Source organism: Felis catus, chromosome B3, assembly GCF_018350175.1.
Source record: "Felis catus isolate Fca126 chromosome B3, F.catus_Fca126_mat1.0, whole genome shotgun sequence".
NCBI lineage: Eukaryota > Metazoa > Chordata > Mammalia > Carnivora > Felidae > Felis > Felis catus.
This window is the reverse complement of record NC_058373.1, coordinates 18,389,559-18,409,320: the sequence shown is the minus strand read 5'-3', so window position 1 is coordinate 18,409,320 and position 19,762 is coordinate 18,389,559. Positions and strand designations below refer to the sequence as shown.

Here is a 19,762-nt window from a genome sequence, read left to right as displayed (position 1 = left end):
AATTCTATCCACAACATCATTGGGCCATCAGACACTGCCAGGGCCAGCTGTGAATTCCTTCCTTCTCCTGCACATCTTGGCTAACTGCCCTTGCTGTTTGTTCTTAGCCTGTTCCTCAGGCAGCCCTGGCAGTTGGCATAGCTTCAGGAACCCTCATCAGCCCTGTCGTTGTCCCACTTTGCACTTCTCCCTAGGAGCCCCCCATCCCTCAGTTGTCCCCCTGTGCCAATGTCCCTGCAACCTCCAAATCCAGCAACTCCCATATCCCTAATTGCCAGACTTTTTTCTTGGGCAAACGAAGCATGGCTCAAATGGAGCAGTTAGCAGGCTCCCCTCAGCTGGGGGCGGGGGTGGGGTACTGTTCTGTCACTGTTGGCCCAGTGGCATTCTTTTATGACACCAGTGACTCTCAGGTTGTCAGATGACAACCGATGACTCACCATTGTCAAACCTGCAGCCAAAACGAAAATGTGGCTTGAGACGGCCCCATGCTTTCTGCACTCACCCAAGGCTGCAGCTGCAGGCAGTAACAGTTGATGGTGTATTTCAGGACTCCACACTTTTGAGGCATCCCTAAAGGACAAATTCTCCAGGAGACCAAGCGAGAAATCTGGGGTCCAAATAGTTGTCCTTGACATCCTCTTAATCTTTTATTGCCATACTTCCCAAATAACAATGAAAATAAAATACAGCTAACATGGAGTGTTAACCCTTGCTAGGCTCTGTTCTAAATACTTTATCGCTTAATTTTAACCATCCCTGGAACACCCTAAGGCACGGGGGTTAAATAAACCAGCCTGGTTGAGAAGATCGAGGCACAGAAGCATGGTGGCTGGCTGCTGATACGGTGATCCTTATGCTAGTGATGGAGCTAAGTTTGAAGCCAGGCTGCCTGACTCCAGAAACTACCCTCCCTGCTCCCTATCATCTGCCTCCGTGGCAAAGTCATGACCAAGCAGTGTGTAGGGTGCTTTGGGGACACCCAGAGAATGGCTACACCCATCTGGGACAACCAGGTAGTGAAGTTCCCAAATGCAAGTGATACCCTGGACAAGTAGTAGTTGGCGAAACAGATTCTCAGATTGGCTCGAGATTGCCTGCCTGGACGATGCAGGTCTGTGTGTCCTTCAGACCAGCCCCTCTGCTTCTCACTTCTCTCCAACACGTAGGAATTCTGTAATAGGGAGCCGTGATCTTCTGGTGAGGGCTGATGTACAGGTAATTAATCAAGACCAGACCTGCATAGACTTTAAATATCAAAGGAACGGATAAAGAGATTGGCAATCTTTGTTGGAAATTAAAGAGCCAAATCAGAACTCTGGCCTCAATGAATCCCAAACTGTCTAAGCACATAGCTAATCTGAGGTGTTGCCTCTTTCTGATCCTGTTCTAGAATCTTCCTCCTGCCCCATGGTGCCCCTTGTCATGTCTTACACACCCTCATCCCTAACCTTATGGTTCTTTCTCTCTGACAACTAATAAAGCATTACAACAGCCACTTTAAAATGGCAAACTGACCAAAAGATGCACCTGAATGTTCCTCCATCCGCATCAATGAACGGCGTTTCCAGGTGTGTGTAGCCATAGCCTCTCAGTTCCCTGTGTTTGGTTTCCAGGGGAACGCAGAACCATTGTGTCCTGCACACGGATTGTTAACAAGACCACAACTCTGGTGAATGACAGTGACTGTCCTCAAGCAAGCCGTCCAGAGCCCCAGGTCCGAAGGTGCAACTCACACCCGTGCCAATCACGGTAAGTCACTGTGTTCTCAAACTTGGACCCTCCAGGGTCGGGGTAGAAGCACCTATGAGTTGGGGGGTGAGATACAGTTAACACCACAGTACCTCTCTCTGCCACGTTCTCTTGTTGTTGGCAAGTGATTTCTGCTTGCTCGAAATACTGACTTTCTGGCGAGAGGTCTGATAAAAATGTACAATCCTAGCTAGAAGGTATTTTTTAGCAGGCCACTAAGAACATCTCATGCAGAAAAAATCATCACATGCTTTCAACTGATACATGTCAGCTCCCGCCAAGTTATTTTGTCTTGGAGAAAAAGGAAATCGAAGTCAGAGTGTGAGAACCCATGAGTAAGTAACACAGGTTAGTGTCTGTGGTTGATCTGTTTCAGTGGCTAAAACTAACACCAGTGAGTGTGGATCTTGCTGTACATTGTTTAGAACCCATCAGGAGGTCTGTTGCCAACCCCAGCTTTCGTGGCCATGTTTCTCATGTGCTCTGGAGTGAATTTTCTTGGGCTGTCAACCGAGATGAATGTGTGAAACGTGTTTGTCAGTTAAGCCTCCTTATTTCCAGCCATTTCAGTGAGACTTTGCATAGGGCTGTGGTTGTTAGAGTGTGTAATATCACCCCTGGCCTCCCATTCTGCTCTGGGTTGCGGTACATGTTTTTTGTTTTGTGGTTCTCTGCATGTTTTTCTTTTATAAAGAAGCTGGACTTTTGACATGGCAGCTTCTTAAGACCAACTTGTGCCTCTCAACCTGGTACAAAAGTTTTGCAAAGCATTTTGGTTTTCGTGCCAACCTCCTTTGCTTTGTCAAACTGGTAAAGTGTGTATGAGTGAGAGAGGGAAGATAAGAGGGAAAGCAAGAGGTGAGACTTACTCTGTGGGTTGTGTGTGGTCCATGGCAACTTAAGGATGAAGGTGGGTGGCAAGGGGAAATAGGTGAGGGGGATTAAGAGGTACAAACTTCCAGTTACAATATAAATAAGACATGGAGATAAAAGTGGCAGCATAGGGAATATAGTCAATAAGATGGTAGTGGTGTTGTTTGGTGACAGATGGTGACTACACTTATTGTCGTGAGCAATATATAGAATTATTGAATTATGTTGTACATGTGAAACTAATATAGTGCTGTATGTTAATTATACTTCAATTTAAACGAAAGAATAAAATTCCACCCTAACACTGAAGGCCATGAGGAATGGCTCACTCTCAGAAGTCTCCCTGAGCATCTTTGGTATGAGCAGCCATCCCACAAATGCATCAATTGGTAAATGAATCAACCACACACACCCAGGACCAAAGAAGGAAGGCCTTGCCACCGTGAAGACTCAAAGATCAGACAGGTCACAGAGACAGCCCAGCTCTGTGACATATTGGAAAGTAGGATAAGTGAATCTAGAAGAGGAGAGGTCAGCATGGGCTCAAGGGCATGACGGAGCAAGAATGATCTTAGGAATCCATTCAAGAATCATTTTATTTTATTTTATTTTATTTTATTTTATTTTATTTTATTTTTTTAAATTTATTTATTTTTGAGAGACAGAGTGTGAGCAGAGGACAGGCAGAGAGAGAGGGAGACACAGAATCAGAAGCAGGCTCCAGGCTCCAAGCTGTCAGCACAGAGCCCAACGTGGGGCTCAAACCCACAAACTGTGAGATCATGACCTGAGCCAAAGTCAGACAGTTAACCAAGTGAGCTACCCAGACACCCTTTATTTTATTTTGTTTTATTTTGTGTGTGTGCAAGCAGGGGAGGGGCAAAGGGAGAGAGAGAATCCCAAGCAGGCTCCACGCTCAGTGGAGAGCCCAATGCAGGACTCGATCTCACAACCATTAGATCATGACCTGAGCCGATATCAAGTCAGATGCTTAACTGAGTGAACCACCCAGGTGCTCTAAGAATCCTGTTTTAAAATCATTTATGTTTTCAAACTATTTTAGTGTCCAAATATTTCTAAAATTATGCACATAAGCCAAATAATATAAAACATGGAATCAGAGTTTCTCTGATTGAATTGAGACACATATGTGATGGGGAAGAGAAGCTCAGTGTACTCTTTCCTTCTTCATATCATAGTAGGCCCACAGTATCTCTGCAGAATGCCAACGAATAGAATTTAAATGATGGGGTTACTTTTATTGGACCACCTCTCAATATTCTTCACTAATGATACTCCTAACTGTGCTGAGCACATAACCATCTTTGGTAGCAGTGTTGTCCAATTTGAAATGTGCTGTAAAAGTATACACCTGATTTCAAAGGTTTAGTATGGAAAGAGATTGTGAAATATCTTAGTAATTTTTAATACTGATTACATGTTGAAATAGTTATATTTTGAATACATTGGGTTAAATGCAATATATTAGTAAAATTCACCAATTTCTTTTTAATTTTCTAATATGGATAATAGAAAATTAAAATTACATATATGGCTCATGTGTTAATTCTATTGAACTGCACTGCTGTAGATTAACATAGCAGTCACAATGTTCAAGATACAGTCCAAAATTACTAGACATACAAAAAAAAACCCCAGAAACATGTGACCCATACATTAAAGGAAACTGACTCCAAGAGGACACATATATTGAGATTAATAGATAAGAATTTCAAAGCAGCTATTATAATTATGCTCAAAGACATAAGAAAAAATATAGCCACAATCAATGAACATATAGGAAACCTAAGCACAAAAAAGAGACACTCTAAAAGCAAACAAAATTTTAGCACTGAGAAATATAGTGTCTGAAATTTTTTTTAAAAAATCACTCGATGGGCCTAACAGCAGATGAAGAAAAAAAAAAATCAACGAACTTAAAGATAGAAGAATAGATATTATCCATCTGGAAAATGGAAAGACAAGATTGTTGACAGTGACAGAGACTCCGTGATCTGTGCCATAATATCAGGCATCCTAACATAAATGTAATTAGAGTCAGAGAAGGGGAAGAGGGGAAGATTAGGGCAGAAAATAATCATAAACAATGACCAAAAATTTCCCAGCTTTAGTGAAAGACAGAAGGGAGGTAATTAGGTTATGCCTTGAGCATTTCAGCTAGATTCCAGATGAATCCAAAGCTCCATAGCAAAGCTCTGTGATCATTACACCATATTACATGCAACACCTTTATGATTTTGCCACACACAGATATTCTAGGAAGGAACTTTGTTGCACTGTGAAACTCTAACGAGAAAATCATGTCGGAAAACACCTACAAAAGTCACATCACCAAGCATGAATTAACAAAGGTATAAACTCTATAATTCAGTGCTACGGAGCTGCTCTAAGTTTGGATGGAGAACATCGAGTGTGTGTGTGTGTGTGTGTGTGTGTGTGTGTGTGTGTGCGCGCGCGCGCACGCTCACAGAGCATTCTGACAGACCACAGGCCTGCAGTCTCACCGTGGTTGAACACAAGTTCAAGCCAAACACACTTTAGACTAAAAGTAAGCTCAGAGGCACATTTTTAGTATCTCCTTAGCACGAGGGTTAGCAAACTTTTTCTGTTAAGGGCTAGATAATAAGTAGTTTTGGTTTTACAGGCCACATAAGGTTTCTGATGTCTGTTTTTCTTTGTTTTGTTTATAACCCTTTTAAAAATGTAAAAACCTATTTTCAACTCCTGGGTTGTAGGAAAACAGTCTGCAGGCCAGACTTGGCCCCACCTTAGATTACTGCTTACCCTTGCTCTGCCCTCTGGGACTCTGGGACCACAGCCTCAGCATGAGCCCAAGTTCTAAAGGTACTGCCTCAGGAAATACGTGTTCTTATTACACAAAGAAGAACATGTTGTTATACCTAGTTACTTTTTATTGCCCAGTTGTTCAGTACTCTTTTTAAAAGCACCCAGCCTGGCGCGCCTGGGTGGCTCAATCGCTAAGCGGTTAAGCTTCCATTTTCGGCTCAGGTCATGGTCTCACAGTTTGTGAGTTCCAGTCCCATGTCAAGCGCTGTACTGACAGCTCAGAGCCTGGAGCCTACTTCAGATGCTGTGTCTCATTCTCTCTCTGCCCCTCCCCAACTTGTGCTCTCTCTCTGTCTCTCAAAAATAAACAAATGTAAAAGCACCCAACCTGACCCTAAGTGCACAGCACAACATCAGTAATTTCCCTCATCTGGCGTGTATTTGTTGAGTACCATCCCATTCACCAGGCCCTGTTCTAAGTAGCAAGGTATTTAGAAGTAAGAAAGACACACAGGTTCCTTGTTCTCATGTGACTTAGTTTCTCCCTCCCCCTCTCTGACCTACCTTTCTGGGTCATCTTTTTTTCCTCTCTGACCCCCTTCCTGACTCTGTAAAATCATATGAATCAGACTTAAAGAATGAGTGGAGTTTCCAAGAGCAGACGATAAAATGAAATTGATAGAAGACAGCACCTGAAATTTGTCTCAGAGCCTAGAAAAGAAAGCCTGGATGCCTCTTTTAGTCTGGTTTTATTTGTTGTTTGTTTGTTTATATTTTAAACCATCTGACTTTGTACTGATTCTTAAAGTGTGGACTCATGAAAATGAAGTGTCATGGCTTATCAAAGAATATTGTTTGAAGAAATGTGATCTGATAGATTTTAAAATTCCTATAAATCTTAGTTATATTTATTTATATTTAAGCACACAGATGCACACACATGTATGTATATACACACATACATACACTATATATGCAAATGTTTTGTAGAGATATATACATATGCACATATGTATGTACACACACATATATTTGAACAATAAAACTTGAATTCTTGCATAGCGTGATCTAGTTGACCTGTCTTCAGAACATATAGCAATATGGACGAAGGTGAAGAAGAGTGAAGAGATTGGCCTCAGAAAACTAGTGCTAAATAATCAGAAAGAGATTTAATCTGTAAGTAAAAACTGGACCTTAGTGAAGGGGGCGAGTGTGGAGATGTATAGCATCTGGAGAATAAATGACTGTTTCAGGTGGGATGGGCATGACTGGAAGACAGAGCCTGTAACCTGGAAGGAGAGCCCAAGATCCCAATGGTGTAAATTTTATTGAAGGAGCCAAAATGCAACTCACTGTTGAATCTGGCAAGGTGAAAGAGCCTTTCTATATTATTGTTACTCCTTGACCTTTAAAACAACAGCAATGTTTGTCTTCTCCCTTATATTTTTCTTTATTTCCCCTGATCTTTCTTTAATTTTCTTCAACCCTCTTTTTCCATCAAGTTCCCGACAGTTTCCTTTACCTTCCCAACTGCACACCATTAGCACCTCTTTATTCTAATCCTGCCCCTAGCTCTGTGGATACTTCTCCCAAACCCTGCCATAACCATACGGAATCTGGAATCTGACACGCAGGGCAGATGGCCTCTCTCCAGCATCTTGCACACCAACACAAACACATCGGCAAATCTGGCCCCGACATTGGCAGGAGAGGCAGAAATCACAGATCAGCTCAGCTGTTATGACTGTGGCCAGCAGCCTTCACCTTGCTGACCACAGTCTGCAGGGAAGAGGCCCCACCATCATTTGGCATCCAAAGAGTAACACCGTGTGCCAGCTCCTTAAGACCCAATCCCAGATAGTGCTGGAGTAAGGAGGTGGGGTATGACAGGGAGATGGGCTCATTCTGGAACACATAGCTCATGCTTCACCAGATTTAATATGTTTGCAGTCTCTTAGAGCTTATTGGCCACTTGCAAAGGCCATTCCAAACTATTAGATGTTTCCCATAGTATTTATGATTTGAACTTCATCCCAGACAGTACATACTGTACTGTACATTGAATTACAGTGATTCAGAAAAGAATATCTAATATTGTACTGCCAGTTGAATTGAATAGTCATCTGTAAGGAAGTGTATTTGGATTTTAAATTTGTCCTCTTTGCTCATTATCTTAACCAGGTGTGCCTTGTTTTAGTTAAAATGGAATGGAACCCCTCTTGTTTTTATGAAAGCATATTCGTGTGTGTGTGTGTGTGTGTGTGTGTGTGTGTGTGTGTGATCATGACTTAAGAATGAAACCTAGAACATGTGGATCTTTAGACACAGCCAAAATCTGAACAGAAACATTGTTTAATCCATTTCTAGCCAGTCTAAAACATTAAGCTTTTAAGTTTCCTGCTTTCTTGGAAAATAAAACAGGTAAATCTAATTGCCACATCTCTATCTACCATGCCCTGGATGTGGGAGGCCAGAGGAGGCCACCTTTGGCACTGACTGCCCCCTGTGGCAGAACAGGAGCCCATGATGCAGGACTGCTCATGGGCAGGAGGGCAAGGCCTATGGTTGTATGTTACTACAAGTCAACAGTGATAGCCTGGGGATCTTCAGAGTGGGACTCCCCTCTTTCAGGCTTGGCCCACTTTTCAGACACCTTAGCATATGTCCACAGGTCTACGATGAGGGGCACCCCACAAACCATATGAAATAACAGTGCCTGAAAAGGAAATATAGCAAATAGCATTACTGATCTCTTACATGCCTTATCAGTAGGGGAATGGTGAGGAGAAATTTAGATGGATTCCAGATCTGTTTTCCAACACTAATCAAATTCCAGAATTTCACTCATATTTAAATTAAATAGTAAAGCTTTGAAGCCTTTAGTTATTTGTTTAAATTAGGAAACATTCCAGATGGAGAAAGAGAAAGCATTTCAGAGTACTATTTTGAATTTGAAGATGCAATTTTCTTCTTTTCCACCGTACTTAACCATTTGATTATTTGAACATCCCTGTCCTTTGATTATTACAGAGGACAAGAGAATTCCGAGATATGAGTTCCACAGGTAACAGAATCCTCCTGTCAAGAAATATTTTACACGTAGACCCTGGGGTCCATTAAAAGTCCTTCTCTCTTTCTGACTTTCTGAGTATTAAAATATAAAGAGCATTGAGCACTCAATGTTTGCATTGATTTTTTTTTATGCTGCAATTACAAAAAAGGACAAGTAAATTGCGAAGTTTAAACTCAGTCTGAGGAATAAAAACAAATACAACCAAGATCACAGTGAAGAAATGAGAGGGAAATATGTACTCTCCACGTTCTAGGGGAAAAAGAATACATCAGACCAAGAAGGAATGGCTCTACAGTGGGAGTAGACAATGAAGTATTTCTGACTTGTAGAATCTCTGGAGATATTTCAGAACTGAGGTTGGGTATGCTTGGTGGCAGCTTCCCAGATTATTAGCCCCTTCTCATGAAAGCCACTGATGACAGTTCTGTGCTGGCTGGCTCTCTTACAGGAATAAATAGTCCATAGATATAACTGATTTTTTCTAGAAAAGTATTATTCTTTCCTCCTTATTTGTATACAAAGACTTTTCGAAGTAAAAGGATGGAAAAAGATGTGTCACAAAAAGAAACCATAAAAAATCAGGAGTACCTTGGGGTGCCTGGGTGGCTCAGTCAGTTAAGCGTCCGACTTCAGCTCAGGTCATGATCTCATGGTGCGTGAGTTCGAGCCCCGCGTCGGGCTCTGTGCTGACAGCTCAGAGCCTGGAGCCCGTTTCAGATTCTGTGTCTCCCTCTCTCTCTGCCCCTCCCCTGTTCATGCTCTGTCTCTCTCTGTCTCAAAAATATACATTAAAAAAAATTTTTTTTAAATCAGGAGTACCTATACAAATACCAGACAAAATAGACTTTAAAACAAAACAAATTGCTAGAAATAAAAAGTATTTTATAATGGTATAGGGCAGTCCATCAAAGATATAACAATTATAAATGTGTCTGTACCTAATAACAGAGCCCTAAAATATACAATATAAAGAGAAAAATAGTTCAACCATATTAGAGACTTTAATGCCAGACTTTCAGTAATGGATTTTTAAAACTAGAAAATATCAATAAGGAAGTATAAGACTTGAACAACACTATAAACCTACTAGACCTAAGAGGTATCTATAGAGCACTACCCAACGAGAGCAGAATATACATTCTTCTTATGTGCATGTGAAACATTCCACAGGATAGACCATCATCTAGGCCATTTAATAAACCTCAACAAATGTAAAGGGACTGAAATAATGCAAAGTATATTCTCTTACCTTAATGGGATAAAGTTAGAAATCAACAACAGAAAGAAATTTTGGAAATTTGCAAATGCATGGAAATAAAAAAAAAAAAAGCACAAAACTTCCTAAATAACAATTGCATCAAAGAGAAATCATGAGGGAATTTACAAAATACTTTCAGATGAATGAAAATGAAGATACAACATATCAAAGTTAGACAATGCAGCTAAAGTAGTCCTTAGGGCAAATTTTATCGCTGGGGGTGGGTGGGTGGTGATATTTGAAATAGAGAGTAGAAAAACAATAAAAAGTCAGACCAAAAGTTGATTATATGAAGAGAACAAAAATAAAACAATGACATTTAGCTAGATCAACCAAGAAAAAAAATGAGAGAAGACTCAAATTACTAAAATTAGAAATGAAAGAGGTTATAAGGGAATACTACAAACAGTTGTATGCCAATAAATTTGATAACTAACATAAAATGGACAAATTCCTAGAAAGATACAAGCTACCAAAATTGAATAAAGAAGAAATAGAAAATCTGAATAGACCCATAACAAGTAAGTAGATTAAATTACTAATCAAAAAGCTTCCCAAAAAGAAAAACCCAGGACCAGTAGCCTTCACTTGCAAATTCTACCAAATATTTGAAGCAGAATTAACACCAATCCTGCACAAACTCTTCCAAAAAAATAGGAGGGAATACTTCCCAGTTTATTCTATGAAGCCAGTATTACCCAGATAATAAAACCGGACAAAGACATCACTAGAAAAAAATACTACAAACCAGTATCTCTTATGAGCATTGATGAGGGGCACCTGGGTGGCTCAGTTGGTTAAAGTCGGTGGCTTACTCAGTATCAGCTCAGGTCATGATCTTTTGTGAGGTCAAGCCCTGCATCCACCTGTGTGCTGACAGCATGGAGCCTGCTTGGGATTCTCTCTCTCCCTCTCTCTGCCTCTCCCCCATTTGCATGCATGCTCTTTCAAAATAAATAATTAAACATTAAAAAAATATTGATGAAAAATCTTCAACAAAATGCAAGCAAACCATATCCAGCAACACATAAAAAGGATTATACGCCATGACCAAGTGGGTCTTATCCCAAGAATGCAGGGTTGATTGATCATTTGAAAATGAATTAATGTAACACATTATATCAATGAAATAATTTTTTAAACATGATTATCTCAATAGATGCAGAAAAAGCTGTTGACAAAACCCAAGACCTTTTTGTGATTTAAAAAAACAAAACAAAACAAAACAAAACTCAACAAACTAGAATTGGAAGAGAATTTCCTCAACCTGATAAAGGGCATCTATAAGAAATCCACAACTAACATCATACTTAATGGTGAAAGACTGGATGTTTTTCCCCTAGGAACAAGAATAAGACACAATATTCTGGCCACTTCTATTCTACATTTTACTGGAGATTCTAGCCAGGACATTTAGACAAGAAAATGAAATAAAAGGCATCCAGATTGGAAGTGAGGAAGTAAAACTACCTCTCTTTACAGCTGTCATGATCTTGAATGTAGAATATTCTAAGGAATCCACTAAAAAAGTATTAGAACCAATAAATTCAGTAAGGTTGCAAGATATAAGATCAATAAGCTAAAATCAATTGTATTGCTATACAGTAATGATGAACAAACCAAAAATGAAGTTTAAAAAATGCCATTTACAATAACATCAAAAAGAATAAAGTATTTGAGAATAAATTTAACAAAAGAGGTGCAAAGCTCATACTCTGAAAACTACAAAACATTGTTAAAAGAAATTAAAGAATATCTCAATAAATGGAAAGACGTACCACGTTCATGGCTTGGAAAACCTAATATTGTGAAGGTGGAAATATTCCACAAATTGATCTACAGATTCAATGCCATTTCTATCAAAATCCCAGCTATCTTTATTGCACAAATGGATAAGCTGATCCTGAAATTCAAATGGAATTGTAAAGGGCCCTGAATAGTCAAAAAAAAATCTTTAAAAAGAGGAACGAAGTTGGAAGACTCATACTTCCAACTTTAAAACTTACTACAAAACTACAGTAATCAAGATAGTGTGTTACAATAAAGACAGACATATAGAACATGGTATATATTTGAAAGTCCAGAAATAGACCCTCACATTTACTGTCCATTGACTGTTGACAAGGTGGCCAAGAGGATTCAATGAGGAAAGAACAGTCTTTTCAACAAATGGTATTGTGACAACTTTATGTCCACACATAGAAGAATAAAGATGGGCACCTGGCTCACACATATATGAAAATTAACCCAATGATCAAAGACCTAAAGAGCTAAATGTATAAAATTCTTGAAAGAAAGCAGGAAAAAAATCTTTATTATGTATGATTTATTAGATATGACAGCAAAAGTACAAGCAAAAAAAGAAAAATAGATAAATTAGGTTTAATCAAAATTATAAACTTATGTGCTAATAGGCTCCCACTGTGTCCTGAGATACCCTGAAATATCAAGAAAAATGAAAAAAAAATTAAGCAAATGAAAAGACAACCCGCAAATGGGAAAATAGATTTTCAAATCATCTATCTGATAAGAGCCTTCTATCTAGAATATATAAAGAACTATTACAACTCAATAATAAAATGACACATAACTCAATTATAAAGGATCTGAATAGATATTTCTCCTGAGGAGAAGGGGGAGAGAAGGAATTGGGGGTTGGTAGCAAAAAGGCATAGAGTTTCTTTTTGGCATATAAAGAATATTCTAGAATGTGGTAAAGGCCACTGAATTGCTGAATTCTGTGGTGTAGTTATATCTCCGTAAGGCTGTTAAAAAATAAACACACAAGTGCACATTTTAAAAAGTGCAGGCTCTTTCAGCTCTAAGCAGAGGCCTCTAGCTGGTTCCCATGAATACAGAGGCTGAAGGGCCAGCCCCAACCCAGAACCCAGGTATCTCAGAATATGTGGAGCTCAAGACAGGAGCATTGGCTGAAATACCTTAGGTGTCACCTCTTAAACAAGCATCACCAGATCTTAATTTAATGGCCGCCATTATCATGCATGGGCTGCTGATTTCTTCCATTCTCTCCCACTACAAAATGCCAGATCTCTCCCTGAGCCTCTGGTTGGAGATTCTTGGGTCAGATCATTTGATGGGTGCATTCAGTCGCCCTCCCATTGATCCTGTTTGAATTGAGCTTTCCCCTCAGCTATCTCCCAAGCCTCCCTGTGTCCTCTATGCCTTTCCTCCAGAGAGCTTTCTAGTAAGATATGTGCCTAACATTGCTGCCATTCCCCAAACACACTGGCAAATGAGGCTGAAAGTCCTTTTCCCCATGCCAGCCATCATTCTTGTGGCCTTACCAAAAAACCACCCCCTATTATCAAATTAGTGAAGCCACACAAGTAAGCAGGCAGCGTTTTCAATCCAGAGGCAGTGAATCCCACTCACAAACTAGTGCTTTGCATTCCTCTCAATGGGGGATGGGGAATTTGGGGGTGACCACCTGTGTCTCTGAGCAGTGGCTTGTGCATCCATAACATGAAGGGAATAACTACCAGTTGGTACTCCATCACTTTATTTACTTGGTCATTTCTTTTTAGTATCTATACAATGTACTACCATGTTCCAAGTAGTCTAAGTAGCCAAATGATTTGATACTGGCTTAATAGCCCTCTATCCTACCTTCATCACAGAGTTTAGTACTGTACAAGATGAGAAAGGACTCAATAAACAGAAAAGGGAAGCCAGTCTCTGAAACTAGGAGTCCCTACTTCAAGGGTCCTTCTAGAGCACACAGACTTGCCCATTCTCTTGGTGGCCCCTAGCCTACCCAGATCAGTCAAATACCACCCTGAGGAAAGCCTTGTCTCTCCCTTTCTTCTCACCCATGGCACCTCTTCTCCAAACCTCAAAGCAGAAACATCACAATAAGAATGAACAAACCGTGTACATGGTTGAGACAATTAAAATAAGAACTTGACATACTCTGTGGTGAAAAATTGAGAGCTTTTCCTCTAAGATCAAGAACAAGAAAATGATGTCAACTCCCACCACTTTTATTCAACATAATTCTAGAAATCCTAGCCAGAGCAATTAGTCAAGAAAAAGAAATAAAAGGTATCCAAATTATAAAGTGAGAAGTAAAACTGTCATTGCAGGTGACCTGGTACTACATATAGAAAACCCCAAAGATTCCACAAAAAAAAAAAAAACCTGTTTGAACAAATGAATTCAGTAAGGTTGCAAAATTAATGTACAGAAGTCTGTTGCATTTCTATACACTAATAATTATCAGAGAAATTCAGAAAATAATCACATTTATAATTGCATCAAAATGATAAAATACCTAGGAATAAATTGAGAATTATAAGACATGGAAGAAAAAAACAAATAAATAGAAAGATATGCCATGCTAATGGATTGGAAGAATTAATATTGTTAAAATGTTCATACTACCCAAAGAGATCTACAGTTTCAATGCAATCCCTATCAAAATTCCAATGGTATTTTCCACAAAACTAGAACAAACAATCCTAACATTTGTCTGGAACCACAAAAGACCCCAAATAGCCAAAGCAGTCTTGAGAAGGAAGAATGAAACATCACACTCCCTGTTTTCAAACTATATTACAAAGCTATAGTAATCAAAACTGTGTGGTAGTGGTATAAAAACAGACACACAGATCAATGGAACAGAATAGACAATCCAAAAATAAACCCACACATATATGGTCAATTAATTTACGACAAAGGATCCAAGAATATACAATGGGGAAAGGAAAGTCTCTTCAATAGATGGGGAAACTGGACAGCAACACACAAAAGAATGAAATTGGACTACAATCTTACACCATACACAAAAAAGAACTCAAAATGGTGTAAAGACTTGACTGTAACACCTGAAACCATAAAACTCCTAGAAAAAAAACATAGGCAATAAACTCCTTGCAATCAGTCTTGATGGTGATTGTTTTGATTTGATACCAAAAGCAAAGACAACAAAATGAAAATTTAATAAGTGGAACCACATCAAACTAAAAAGCTCTGCCAAGGAAACCATAAAAAAATGGAAAGACCACCTACTGAATGAGAGAAGATATTTGCAAATCGTATCTCTGGTAAGGGGTTAATATCCAAAATATATAGAGAATTCCTACAACTCAATACCAAGAAAAAAAAAATCCAACCAAAAAATTGGTCAGAGGATATGAGTAGACATTTTTCCAAAAGCAAACAGATGACCAACAGGTACGTTAAAAGATGTCCAATGACACTAATCATCAGGGAAATGCAAATTAAAACCACAACGAGATATTACCTCACACCTGTTAGAATGGCTATTAGCAGAAAGACAAGAAATAACAGGTGTTGATGAGGATGTGGAGAAAAGGGGACCCTTGTGTTGGTGGGAATGAATATTGGTGCAGCCGCTATGGAAAATAGTATGGACGTTCCTAAGAAATTAAAAATAGAAGTCCCATATGATCCAGCAATTTCACTTCTAGGTATTTTTCCAAAGAAAATGAAAACACTAACTCAAAAAGGTGTATGCACTTCGTTGTTCACTGCAGCATTATTTACAATAGCTAAGATATGGAAACAACCTAAATTTCCATTGACAGATGAATAAAGTTAATAGATAGTAGAATATTTTTCAACCATAAAAAAAGAATGAAATCTTGGCATTTGCAACAACATGGATGGACTTTGAGGGCATTATGTGAAATGAAATAAGTCAGAGAAAGATGAATACTGTATGACCTCACTTATATGTAGAACCTAAAACAAAAACAAAAATTTTTAAACACAGAGAACAGATTGGTGGTTGCTAGAGGCAGAGGGTGGAGGGGGGGTGAAATGGGTGAAGGAAGTCAAAAGGTACCTACTTCCAGTTATAAAATAAGTCCTGGGGATGTAATGTACAGCATGGCTCATTATTGTAGCTATTATAGTTATTATAACTATTATTATAGTTAATAATACTGTATCACATGTTTGAAAGTTGCTAAGAGAGTAAATCTTAAAAGTTCTCATCACAAGAAAAACAATTCTGTGGTCACATATGGTAACAGATGTTAGCTAGACTTACTGCCATGAACATTTTGCAATATAAGCAAATTTCGAATCATTACGTTGTACACATAGATGTAAAAATAAAAAAAGAAAGAACTCGACAGAGGCTTTGGTCAGGACTCCTTCATACAAAGACAGGATCATTCTTGCTGGATTAGAGTAATGCATATGCTCTGGAAATACCCCAGCATTTGTATTAAATTGTTTAAATAACTAATGCCTTACAGTGGCATTATGCATCCATTGCTTCCTAAGAAACCACTTGAGCCTTTCTAAAAGGACCCCAAATAGGCTGGATTCATAAGTCTTCCAAGGGGTACCTGTGAGAGGTGGCATCATGGGACTTAGGTTATTTCTGAGCATCTAAAGCAAAGCTGTGTACCTGCATGCCTGGCCTTTGCTCAGCCTTATCACACTTATAAAAACTAAGCTCCCTCAGTACCTTGAGGATCTTTTTACAAATATCTCAAGTGCTTGGGGTTTCCCTATGGTACACAGCATTATTCTTGTGCTTCCTGAGAACGGGGGGGGGGGGGGGGGGGTTAGCTGGAAGATATACCAGCTTCTCGTACTCCAAGGAAGCTAGCCTTCCAGTTCTGTGTGCCTGCACAGTTAGGCTAAGGAGCCATTGTGTCAAGGAAGGAATGGAATGAAGGATTTCTTTGGTAGGCCAAAGACATTGCCCTGGGAGGGAAGAAATTTTACCTTTTTCTTAACCTTCTTCCTGTGTCCAAGTGAATTTATAGGGTCTATTTCTGAAAGAGGTTTTATTTTTATTTATTTTTTAATATCCTTATTTTTGAGAGACAGAGCGTGAGTGGAGGAGGGGTAGAGAGAGGGAGACACAGAATATGAAGCAGACTCCAGGCTCTGAGCTGTCAGCACAGAGACCGACGTGGGGCTCAAACTCAAGAACTGCGAGATCATGACCTGAGCCAAAGTCGGATGCTCAACTGACTGAGCCACACAAGCACCTGCCTGAGAGAGGTTTTAATCCTGGTGGAGTAAGGCTAATAGTAGGAGTTGGGCACACAAGGAGGCAGGATGGAGAATGGGTGGAGGAAGTCAGTACAGGGTGAAGCCATCCCTGGCCCTTTCCCCTGTTTGGCTTAGAACCTTTCCTGAGAGAGTCGTAGAGAACAGCTTCAAATGTCACAGGAAAGGGTTCACAATTTGAAATACATAAGGTTGCTACAAATGCCAGTTCAGTTACTAGCAACGGTACATGACAGTGTCTTTTGTTCCAAGACCAGCTGTGGTGTTCGCTTCCACAGGGATTCATGATTCTCTTAAGGTAAGAGTGCGTGTCTTGCCTCTGAGTGTCCTTACTTCTTGGAATTATAGATGGCAAGTCCTGTGACCCTCCTACCAGCTGGCTGGCCAGGCCCCCGCTATGTGTACACACTGGTGCTGGTCACAGCAGCACTTCCCAAAGCAGGGCCCGTGGCAAGTTTAAAGGGAGGAAGAACTTCATGGTCACATCAGAAAGGGAAATGGGATATCACCCAGAGCCACATGGGGCTCATCATTGCAACGTCCCTAACTAGTACACTTTTGATGTGCCACTGCACCCTGTGAATTGCTGTGAGAACTCCGTGCCCGGGCTATTTCCCCAGGAGAATTTCGATCTTGGAAGTCCCTCTTCCTAGAGTTTCTAGAGGCAGGTGCTCCTGGCAGAAGGTTCAAGGGGCCACCACCCTGCAAGGTGACCCTATGCCTCTCCCAGAAAAGTACACTCAGTACTCAGACCTCTTTCTTCCACTGAAGAGATGATCAAGTATGGCGAGAGGCAGCAGACCACCCAGTTAGCTAATGACATGTCTACAAATGGTACTTCTGACCCCACGAGACTCCCACCTGCTCCAAAGCCCTGGCAACAGCATAGAAATGCAACAGAGGTGACCTCAGACCACCAGTTTCTCTAACACACTGGGTTCTGTCTTTAGTGAAGCTGGACTCAGGAAACATGTGCATCAAGGTTCTTTGGTCCCAGGCAATGGCAACTGAATCTACAAATGTAACAAAAAGATAAGAGTACACAGAAAGGACGTGGAGTAGCTCCCCACATTGAAGAGATGCCGAACAGCACATCTTGGAGAAGGGATCTCGGAGCCAGCTGCAGGCAACAGGCTCCACACGGCACTGTGAACTCACTGCCTCCCCTCCAGGTTCCCTGATAAGGTCTGATTGGCCTGATTCAGCTCACATGATCCGCCCAAGCATGGCGTAGACACCAGAAGGAAAACCAAAAAAGGAACACAGCAGCAAGCAGGCGGAAACAGCAGACTGTCCTCCACCCCGAACACGTAGGGGCATGCTGATGTCATGACCAAAGCGAGACTAAGGAAAACCATCCAGTAGACGCTGTCCAGCTAGTGTGAGAGCCGGCAAGTCTATTAACAGGAGGGCTACTGTACTGGAAAATTCCTGTGTCCCGGTAAGAAAGGCAGCCTGATGAGAATGTTACTCTTGGATGTGAACTTTCAGCATCAGCAATTGTACGATTCTCAAAGCATGAGAGTTTTTTTTCCAGACTTTTAGTGATGGGTGTGGTACGATGTGTTACCAAACCCAGGCTTCTCCTGGTTATTTTAACCCCCAAACAAGTACCAACACAAGTGCCAGTTCCTGGAGTGTAACCGGATCAGGTGTGACGGCTGAAAAGAAATGTCTCTGGGTCCAGTGATCTCATCAGCTGCTGGTTAAACTCTATTCACTTGTCCTTCTGCTTCCCTACTGACAATTCAGTCTGTTCCTATAAATCTCAGAGAAACTTCTTTCCTTCCCAAAAGAATGTTTGAAAATGAATTTATTGTAAAAGCAGAGAATCTTTTCTTAACACCTTTATTGAGATATAATTCACATACCATTACAACTCATCCGTTTAAAATTGTACTTGAACTCACAGAGCTGTTCAACCATCACTCTAATTGAAGAACATTTTCATCACTGCAAAGAAAAAAAAAAAAAGAAACTCCATACTCATTAGCAAACAGATGGAAAAAAAAAAACAGACTCATAAATACAGAGAACAAAATGGTCTTTGCCAGAGAGGTGGAGGGTGATGGGGATGGGTAGAATCGGTAAGGAGATTAAGAGGTACAAACTTCAAGTTTTGAAAGAAATCAAGTCGTGGAGATGAAAAGTATAGCATAAAAATATAGTTAATAGTATTGCAATAATGTGTGGTGACTACACTCACTGTGGTGAGCACTGAGAGTAACATACAGAATTGTTGAATCACTACGTCATACACGTGAAAGCAGAGAATGTTAAAACTGAGAAGTTGTGGGGCGTCTGGGTGGTTCAGTCAGTTAAACATCTGACTCTTGATTTGGGCTCAGGTCATGATCTCACGGTCTGTGGAATCAAGCGCCACATCAGGCTCTGTACTATTCGTGTGGAGCCTGCTTGGGATTCTCTCTCTCTCCCTCTTTCTGCCTCTCTCTCTCTCTCTCTCTCTCTCTCTCTCTCTCTCTCTCTCTCTTCCAATCTCTTTCTCTCTCTCTCTCTCCCAAAATAAATAAATAAACATTTTAAAAAACCTGAGAAGTCGTGTTCTTCTTGATATGATGTAAATTATGGAGATGGCAGAAATCCAGAGCAGGGTAGGAGGGGTCCAGTCCATTCCTGCCTGTCAGTGGTGAGGTGAGAAGGGAGGGAAGGGCTGGTCATCTCACTTTACAGATGAAGACTTTGAGAAGAAACTTACCCAAAGTCATACAGGTAGATAGCAGAACTCAAACCAAGTTTTCTGACTTTAAATCTGACATACTCCTGCTATACATTCCTATTTAAAAATAGTACAACCTGCTTCTACCATAGCATGAAAAGGAACCCTTTGTGACCAGGCCACCTTTAAATAGATATTCACAAGTGGGACAAGAGAAGGCAGTGAATAGCCTTGGAGCAGACTTCAGCTCAGAGTGAGGGGGTTAAAAGGAAGCTGTGGTGGCTCCCTTCTCTGGATGTGAAACATG

At 40.3% G+C, this 19,762-nt stretch overlaps 1 protein-coding gene across 6 annotated transcripts in view; it reads left to right on the top strand.

Annotated features, from left to right (window-relative positions):
- ADAMTS17 (ADAM metallopeptidase with thrombospondin type 1 motif 17) overlaps positions 1-19,762 on the top strand; it is a 346,632-nt gene that overhangs the window by 274,290 nt on the left and 52,580 nt on the right. For 5 of the 6 annotated variants that reach the window (XM_023254981.2, XM_023254979.2, XM_023254980.2 and 2 more), the window contains one exon: positions 1,617-1,752. In XM_023254981.2, coding sequence (XP_023110749.1) covers positions 1,617-1,752 — 136 coding nt within the window. Of the gene's footprint in view, positions 1-1,616; positions 1,753-1,960; positions 3,274-19,762 lie in introns of those variants that run through there. The other variant, XM_045058883.1, reaches the window with a different exon arrangement.